Source organism: Phascolarctos cinereus, unplaced genomic scaffold, assembly GCF_003287225.1.
Source record: "Phascolarctos cinereus isolate Bilbo 61053 unplaced genomic scaffold, phaCin_HiC Scaffold_9;HRSCAF=440, whole genome shotgun sequence".
Classification (NCBI taxonomy): Eukaryota; Metazoa; Chordata; class Mammalia; order Diprotodontia; family Phascolarctidae; genus Phascolarctos; species Phascolarctos cinereus.
In genome coordinates this window covers 252217420-252226533 of record NW_027556402.1, presented here as the reverse complement: position 1 = coordinate 252226533, position 9114 = coordinate 252217420, and the positions used below count along the sequence as shown (strand labels likewise).

General features: G+C 50.7%; 1 protein-coding gene across 1 annotated transcript in view; it reads right to left on the bottom strand.

Annotated features, from left to right (window-relative positions):
- Window positions 1-3347: 3347 nt before the first annotated feature.
- Window positions 3348-9114, bottom strand: part of MS4A15 (membrane spanning 4-domains A15) — a 10631-nt gene continuing 4864 nt past the window's right edge. The window contains 5 exon segments of the mRNA XM_020976057.2: window positions 3348-3464; window positions 6122-6235; window positions 7969-8061; window positions 8793-8827; window positions 8830-8848. Of these exon segments, the coding sequence (XP_020831716.1) occupies window positions 3348-3464; window positions 6122-6235; window positions 7969-8061; window positions 8793-8827; window positions 8830-8848 (378 nt within the window).

The window sequence follows — 9114 nt, the reverse complement described above, 5'->3', positions numbered from 1 at the left end:
GCTGACCGGGGCAGTGCTGAGGGGAATGACCTATGAGCTGGTGTTGACTTTTGACCTTTATGTGCCATTAGAGAGGCCCATAAAAGGAGAGGGTGGTTGGAACAGCATTTAGAAGGAAGACTGGGAGGACAGGGGAGGAAGAGAAAGGGAAGAATGAGGGAGAGGTATTGTACTGATGGCTAAATGGTGATCAAGGGCAGGAAGGCCTGGGCGTTGATTCTCTTGGCTCCCAAGACATCAAGCTGGATCATAACTCTTCTTCTGTCCCCTCTCCAGACCCTGCTTGGTGGGACATGCGGCAACATCCTAAGGCCTACTGACTAGTGACCTGGGCTGGGCAAAGGGAGGCGAGATACAGAGGGAAACACCATAATGAAGGAGGAAATAGAGCTGTTGCTTAGAGATAAAGGAAAGGAGAACCCAGAGGGAGGAGGTTTGAATGGAAAGTGTTCTGTGGAAACTTCAAGGCTTAATGCTGGCGTATGATGGTAGCTGGTGGGGTGTTGTTGTAGGAGGTCAGTAGGCCCGAGGAATTGGGGGCCAGACAAAGGGATGGCTTAGGGATGGGTGGGATGCACTGAGGTCTTTGCATATTGGAACAATCAGGGTGGCAGGCCTTGCTGACAAATCACACAGCCTCCTTGGGCCCTTGGTTTCTTCATCTCTGAAGTCTGGGTCGACAAGATGGCTTTCAAAGTCCCTTCTGGCTCCTGGTCTGTGATGTTATGGAGGACTGATGTCATAGCTTTTCAGGAGGCGAGCTGCGTTAGGTGGAGGGCGGTCTCTGCTCCCACGACTAAACTGGGACAATAGAGCGTCTTGGATCTGTCTTGGAAAATCTTATCTCTGTTACCCCAGGATCCCAGCTTTCTGGGGTAGGGAGAAGAGGAATGTCCAGGCTGGACCATCCAGAGCTGACAGAAGATGGGGGAGAGAAGTTGGAAGAAGAAAGGGAAGAGGAAGAGGAGAGGGGGTCTTTGCTCAAACTCATCAATCAGGACACTTTCTTTGGGCCCCAGTGACCCCTCCCTACACATATCCCTCCCCCATCTTGTTTATCCAAATAATTCTAATCACAATTGGGAGTCTGAGCCACACAGTTTATTTCCGATCGTTGATACAGTCACATGCAGACATAGACAGACACCCACAGTATCTGAGCATCAGTAACCACCCAGGCACTTACCAGTAGGCAGAGCTACCTTGCAAGGGGCCCCAGCCCAGCTCCCTGACTCTGGCCCTGCCCTTTCTCTCCACGGAGCATTCTGGCTTCTCTCCCACCCTGAGGCTTTACAGGAAGCAGAGAAGGAAGCTTCTCAGCCACCTGTGGGGACGGAGGCCCCTAGGGCTTCTGGCCTCTCCGTTTGTCTGAGCTCCTCCACTTGTGATTTGGGATCATAAAACTAAAAGGTAGAGGAGAAATTATCTCTATGGAGATGATCTAGTTCAATCTTCCCATTCTCTCTTTTTCATTTCACAGAAGGGAAAGCTGAGGCCCAGGGAGGGGCAGTCACTTCACTCCCTCCCAATCAAGTGCGTTTTTTCAGCAGATTTCTGACTGGTGTCATTGGAAGGATCTGAGTAGGAAGGGCAGTATTCATGCCTGGGGCCCTTTCCTGAACTTGGACTAACCCTTTGGGGCCAGGTACCCAGAATACACATACCGTGATTTCTTTCTTAGCTTGAGGACTCTGAAGACTAGACTGTGTGAAACGAGGGGGTCAAATGTGATGGTCTCTAAGGCGTTTTCTAACTCCATCAATCAGTCAATCAACAGAGCTGAATCTGCTCTTATAAATACGGTGGTCTGGGACATTTGAGAGGCCATCAAAGACTGTTGAATGACTGGATGGTGGGAATGTGAAATGTAGGACTATTTTAGGTGGCATCAACAGAGCAGATTGGTAAAATGAGGGGATTACAGGATGAACCATACTCATAGAACATCAGAGCTGGGAGGGAACCTTGGAATATGTATAATGATACTAGCATTTGCATATCACTCTAACTCCTGCAAAGCTCTTCCATATATTAGCTCATCTGATCCTTGCAACAACTCTGTGAAATAGGTGCTATTGTGACCCCCATTTTACAGATGGGGAAACTTAGGCTGGGAGAGGTTAACTGACTTTTCCAGAGTCACACAGCTAGAAAGTGTTTGAAGCAGGATTTGAACTCAGGTCTTTCTGACTCCAAGTCCAGCACTATTATACCACCTAGCTTCCGGCATGTCAGAGCTGGGAGGAACCTTAGAATTGTAGGATGTCAGAGAATTTAGAACCTAGATTATCAGAAGGAGCCTTCAGACGTAGGCTTCAGAGCCGTCATAGGAGTGTAGAATGTGTGAGCTGAAAGGACCTTCGAAGGCTGCTGGTCAGAGCTGGAGACGCTCTTTTCAATCCCAACCCTTTCCTTTCAGAGGAGGAAGTTGAGGCCAGTGATCTGCCCCGATCTTACTAAGTCAGAGAAGCAGCTGCAGCTAAGACTGGGACCTTCTGCCTCCGGGGCCAGTGTCCTTCCCACTCCACCATCCCGCCTCCCCGTGTGCCAGGGCACCCAGAGACATGGCGGAACCCTGTGACTGCCCCCACTGGCAATCTTTTGGGAGAGAAATGACCATGGGCCCAGGACACCGTGGATGGCTGTTAAGAGTTAGAAGGGCTTAAGTTTCCACAGGTGGAATAATGCAGAGATTTAAAGAACAAAGGTCCCAGGAGGTGGTACACGGTAGGTGGGCTGGGCTTGACCAATGGGAAGTAAGTGGATTGTTCCAAGAAGACCCCAAAATCAAGACAGCGGTCGAGCGCAGACCAGTTAGGGTCAACCTGAGGACACCTGAAAAATGTTAGTGCGCCTGCTTAATGAACTTCATTACTATTATCTGACACACCCCGCATAAAATTAGAGCCTCATTAACGAGTCATGGGACGTATGACCAAGGGAGGGGGAACATACTTGAGCATATCAAGGGGAAACATGTAAGGAAAGGTGTAACCTGGGAAGGGATGGACCAATCCCGGCCTGGGAGGTTTCGTGCCGAATTCAGCTGCATAAAAGCACACTTTCCCTTGCACTCAGGGCCCACCCCTCCTGAAGAGGGGTGGAGCCCGCTTCTGGCCAGAAACGTCTAAATCCTCTGGACTTTCTTTATAATAAATTTTCTTGATACTAAATTTTTGGTGTCAAGCCTATTTGTAACAACGGCCATCCCCTGGAGTGGCTCAGCTCCCGTTCCATGATAGTACCCTCGGCACAAGGCTGGCTGACCTGCCTGACACAGACATGGGCGGGGGGACGATTGGAGTGGGGCTGTGATAGGAGGGTGGCTTCTGGGGGGCAGCTCTCATCTACTCCGAGGTTTCCTTGGAAGCGTAGGCCACGTTGTCGTAAGCCGGGGGTGGGGTGGCTGCTGGGCTGGGGATGTTGAAGTCTGTGCTGAAGGCATTGGGCAGGAAAACCATGGACTGCTGGAAGTAAAGAAAGGACATTGAGTTACCAGCTAGCCTTTCTTCATCCTCGGGAGTTAGTGCAAGAGCTCCCCCTTGTGGCCACTTGGAAGCAACGTTAGAGGTCAGGACCAACCCCTGCGTTTTAACAGATGGGGACACTGAGGCACAGAGCAGTTGACTTACCCAGGGTCACACAGCTGGTAAGTGCCCAAGGTGGGCTTTGAACCTGGTTCTTCCTGATTTCAAGTCCAGTACTCCATGCTGCCTCCAAGCAGAAAAGTTCTCTCTGTCTCTCTCTCTCCTCTCCCCCTCTTCTTTCCTCTCTGTGTCTCTGTCTCTCACTCTCCGTCCTCTTCTTCTTTTCTCTCTCTGTCTTTCTGTCTCTGTCTGTCTGTCCGTCTGTCTCCTTCCCTTCTCCCTGGTCAAGCCATGCCAGCAAACACTTATCGCTAATTGAGTGCTTCCTACACACCAGGCACTGGGGTGAACTCTGGGGATGTGAAGATAAAAAGGTAACAATGGTGCCCTCGACGAGCTTACATTCTACGGGATGGAGAAGCAAACCTGGGCGCAGATAAATCAATGCAGATATACATGTTGGGACCACACTTGCGATTTCATTCATGATATTTTCATGTCTTCTGGGCTGGAGAGAGGGGCCCACTGACCAGGAGCATCAGGAAGGGCCTCGGGTGAGAGGAGGCAGCAGAGCTGAGCCTTGAGGGGAGGCTGGGAAACAATTACTGACGCCCTGGGAGCAGCGACTGTGCAGTGCACGCTCCAGCTCTCTTGGTCTTCCCAACTGTGTGATGGAGGCACGATGGGCATCATAATTCCCATTTCACAGATAAGAAAACTGAGGCTCTCAGAGAGGTGAGATGGCTGGCCCACAGCCATACTTGTCAGAAGTGGAATTTGAACCCAGGTCTTGCCTAACTCTAAATCCAGTGTTCTTTCTGCTAATCAAATGCAAAGAGAAACTCACTGTGATTCCTTTGTGTCTGGCGTGGTTTGGCATGTGGCATTTGGGAATGGGTGAGCAAGCCGATGATTTTCCTAGCTGCATCCTTCATGAAAATTTAGATTCTGATCGGCCTATATTTCCTCAGAATACTGAAGGGGACAGTTTGAGAACAGGGCAGATGGAGACTGGAGGTATCTGAACGCAGCTGAGTGGAGGGTAGATTGGGAAGGGGAGAGATTTGAGTCAGGGAGACCAATTAGAAAGCAATTATTGCAAAAGCGTGGGTGGTAGATAATTGGGGCCTGGGGGTGGCTGTGTGAGGACACAGAAGGAAGTGCACCCCAGAGCTGTGGCAACGATAGGCACGGTGAGAGAAGGAGGTTGTGAGCCTGGGTGCCTGAGGCCCTCAACAGTCATAGAGGAGTTTGGAAGGGGCATACCTTCAAGAGATCTTGTGAGAGTTTGTGGGCAGCTAGGTGGCACCATGGTGCACAGACCACTGGGCTTGGAGTCATGAAGACTCCTTGAGTTCAAACCTGGCCTCAGACACCTGCTAGCTGTGTGACCGTGGGCAAGTCACTTCACCCCGTTTGCCTCAGTTTCCTCATCTGTAAAATGAGCTGGCAAACCACTCCAGTATCTTTGCTGAGAAAACCCTCAATGGAGTCATGAAAAGGCGGACACAACAGAAACAACTAAGTAAGAACAGTAACAGGATTTCTAGTTTGAGATATCCAAGAGACAGTTGGTCACACAGGACGAGCGCTTGGAGGATTGGGGCTGGGTTCATACACCTGCGAATCGTCTGCACAGAGATGGTGATCGGACCCACAGCAGCGGATGAGATCGCCAAGCGAGACAACCCTGAGCGCAGTGGTGTCCAGCTCAACTAGAAATGGATGCGTCTCGGCGTGGAAGACCACAAATTAATGTGGTCTGTGTTGTGTTGGATTTTTGTTTATTTTGTGAAACATTTCCCTATTACATTTTAATCTGGTTCAGGCTGCACTTGGGACTCTTGTTGCCCTAAGTCTGGGAGAAAGAAGGCAGGAGAGCCCAGGACAGAGCCGTGAGGGATGCCCATCATTCGTGGTGTGACCTGGAGTAATCCCCCCGAAAAGGAGATGGAAAAGCTGTGGTCAGACAGGGGAGAAGCCAGAGAGAGGTGAGCCACAGAAACAGAGAGAGGAGAGAGGGAAGGGTATCGACCTCATGAAGGGTGGCCAAGAGCTTGTCGGGAAGGGTCAGGCTTGAGAAAAGTCCCATAGATATCAGTTAAGTGAGAGGCAGTGACTTGGAGACAGTGGTTTTGGTCAAATGACGGGGTTGGAAGCCAGAGGTTTGACAGCTGAGCCAGAAGAGAGTTGTCAGGGGCTGGGGCTGGCCTAGAGGGTCACTCGAGGCCCTTTCAGCTCTGAGTTACAGGGGTTTGGGCCTCATGATAGCCCTAGTTCATAGATGAGCAAATAGGCTAGAAAGAAGAGCCCCTTTGGTGTGATAGGAAGGGCACTGGCTTTTGAGGAAGAAGAAGTAGATTCGAATCCTGGCCCTCTTCTTGTGGCCTGCCTGGCATTGGATGTGGGTCTTTGCTGAGTCGCTGGGATTATTGTTAGCTCTTCTAAAGGAAGGGGCAGAAATCTTTTCAGGATACCCTCCGCCCTCACCCCAAAAATCCAACAGAAACCCCAAAAGGGACGGAAGCACTCACCGTATTGGTGTTGGAGCGGGTCGCCTGGCACCCGAAATAGGTGGCGATAACAGCAATGAAGAACTCCAGGATGGTGAAGATGGTAAGCACAGCCAGATAGCCCCGGCCCACATCCTGCAGATGCAAAACCACATAGTCACTGAAAGGATTAAATCACAGGCGGGTCGGAGTTGTGAGGAACCCTAGAACGTAGAACATGGAACGTCAGAGCTGGCAGGGACCTTAGAACATAGAACATAGAATGTCAGAGTGAGGAGGACCTTAGAACAGAATATAGAGTGTCAGAGCTAGGAGACATGTTAGAACATAGAATATAGAATGTCAGAGTGAGGAGGGATATTAGAACATAGAACACAGAACACAGAACACAGGATGGTGAAGATGGTGCACATCCTGCAGAAATGAAACCACACAGTCACCGAAATAATTAAATCACCAATGGGTCACAGTTGTGAGGGACCCTAGAACATAGAATATAGAATGTTGGAGTGAAGGGGACCTTAGAACATAGAATATAGAATGTCAGAGTGAGGAGGGATGTTAGAACATAGAATATAGGATGTCAAAGCTAGGAGGGATGTTAGAACATAGAACACAGAATACAGGATAGTAAAGATGGTGAGCACGGCCAGATATCCCTGGTCCATATCCTGCAGAAATGAAACCACTCAGTCACCGAAATAATTAAATCACAGATAGGTCACGGTTGTGAGGGACCCTAGAACATAGAATATAGAATGTCAGTGAGGACGAATATTAGAACATAGAATATAGAATGTCAGAGTGAAGAGGACCTTAGAATATGGAACATAGAATGTCAGAGCTAGGAGGGATATTAGAACATAGAACACAGTAGGCCCATAGCTGTGAGAAACCTTAGAAAGTAGGACACAGAACTTTACAACTGGAAGGAATCTTGGAAAACAGAATATCAGAGTAGTATATCAGAGCTAGAATCTCAGGATTGTCGGGGGCCTCGTTACCTCCCCCTCCCACCAAGTGGCCTAGCTTCTCCCTGGAGGTCTCCAGTGACTATGCCGCCTTATGACCTCCACAACTCTTCCGGCAGACAGTCATCTGGAGCCAGAAGGCCGTGCCTTGGACTGGAGGGCAGCAATAGCTCAGGTGAAGTTTCTGACCCCTTTTCTCCCTAGGCCAAGCCTCAACAAACAAAAGCCCATGCCTTCTTAAGGAGCCAACCTGTTTGGATAGAACATTGAACTTGGAGTCAGGGTGACCTGAACTCAAATCCTGCCTCAGAAACTCACTAGCTGTGTGACCCTGGGCAGGTCAGTTAACCTCTTTCAGCCTCAGTTTCCTCATCTGTAAAATGGGGATAACAATAGCACCCCCTCCCAGCGTGGTTGTGAGGATGGAATCTGGTCCTGTGTGTGAAGTGCTTTGCTGTATACGTGCTGGCTATTATTATTATCAGCTCACCTGCCCTGTAGCCATTGACTGGTGTAAGAAATGGGGGAGCCACAGCAGAGAAAGGGGAAGGGGAATTGGGGGGCAGGGAAAGTTACTTGACAGTCGTGCTCTGATGGCCCACTCTCTGCACCCATAAAACCAGTCTGAGTGCTGCCATGTGGCCATCAGCACATTACAAATGGAGTAATATGGAATGTCAAGGAGAGATCTCTGGCTGAAGTGGAGCTGAAGGCTTCAGGGAGGAGGTGGTGGTGGAGGCTGGGCCTTGAATGCCAACAAGGAGAGATGGGAGCGTTCTTGGCACAGGAGCGCCATGAGCAGAGGGGTGTGTTTGTGTGTGTGTGTTTGCATTACCCTGGCTTCACAATGGCCCCCCTGGCCTTCAGTATTCACACCCCTGATCATGCCTGACTCACCCAGTTAGTTACCCCAAAGTCCATGAGCAGGATCGCCGTGGCGGCAAAGGAAGCGATAATGTTGATGACGTTCACTCCCAGGCTGCTCTTGACCTGACGGGGAGAGAAGTGCTGAGGGGCCAGAAGAGTGGCTCTAAGGGCCTTGGCGGCCCTCACAGGGGTCCCTACCCACCAGATGGCTAAGGAGGGGCCCAGAGGAGGAACAAGACTGCCTGGGAATCATTTCCCTTTTCAGCCACTGTTCATTCCTCTCTTCCTCTTCCTAAGCCTTGGTGGGTCTACCTCCTTGGGCCACCAGGCCTATTGTCTGCTGCCTGCACTGTCCTGAAATTCAAAAATGGCTGGGTAATGGCCGGCAGTGTTGTGCTCAGCCGGTTCGATTGTTTTGCTGGGCTTCTTCTCCCTCAGCAGGAACTCCCCCAGTGGCTGGGCAAATACATCCCTTTGTGCTGCCACCGTGCCCTGGACTGCTAGCCTTGAAGCTTTACTTCACCGCTGGAAGGGAGAGGTTGGAGCTGGGGACCCTCATCCTACGTTCCTGTAGCTGCTCTTAAATTGAGGCCTTCCCTACATTTAAGAATCACATGGATGAATTGCCTCAGTTTCCCACCACTGCACAAGAGTAGACAGTTTCTAGGCCTGCCTCTAGTCACCCCACCCCCTTCTTCTGCTGTTCTTTCTTCCCAGACTGGAGGGGGAGGAGAGTTTGGGCTCTGTCCACCCCCTGAACTGTCACTACTGTGAAAATTCAGTGAGTTTGGGCAGGGCCCGGCCTTCGGTCCCACCTCCAGCCTCATCGGAGGACAACCAGTGTTTGGACTCACCAGACAACTGGTGTGATGCTTTTCTGCGGCCACGAGAGGGATCCAGAGATGATGAACTGTGTGAGGAAGATGGTGATGCGAATGACATGTCAGTAGACCAAGGTGCCAAGCTGGCCTGCCTGGGCCAGTGGGAAGCTAGGCTCCTCCAGGCATCCCTCCTCCCCGACAGGCCCAGCGCTCTGTGTGCTGCTGGCTGCAGGTTCCAGGATAGCAAGCTTCCCAGAGGCTATGGGCACCCCTTTTATCTCATCATCTGCTCCTACTGCTCCCTCCATTTACTCCTCTCTCAAGGTGGTTGAGCTGAGGCCTGAAGCAATGCCCT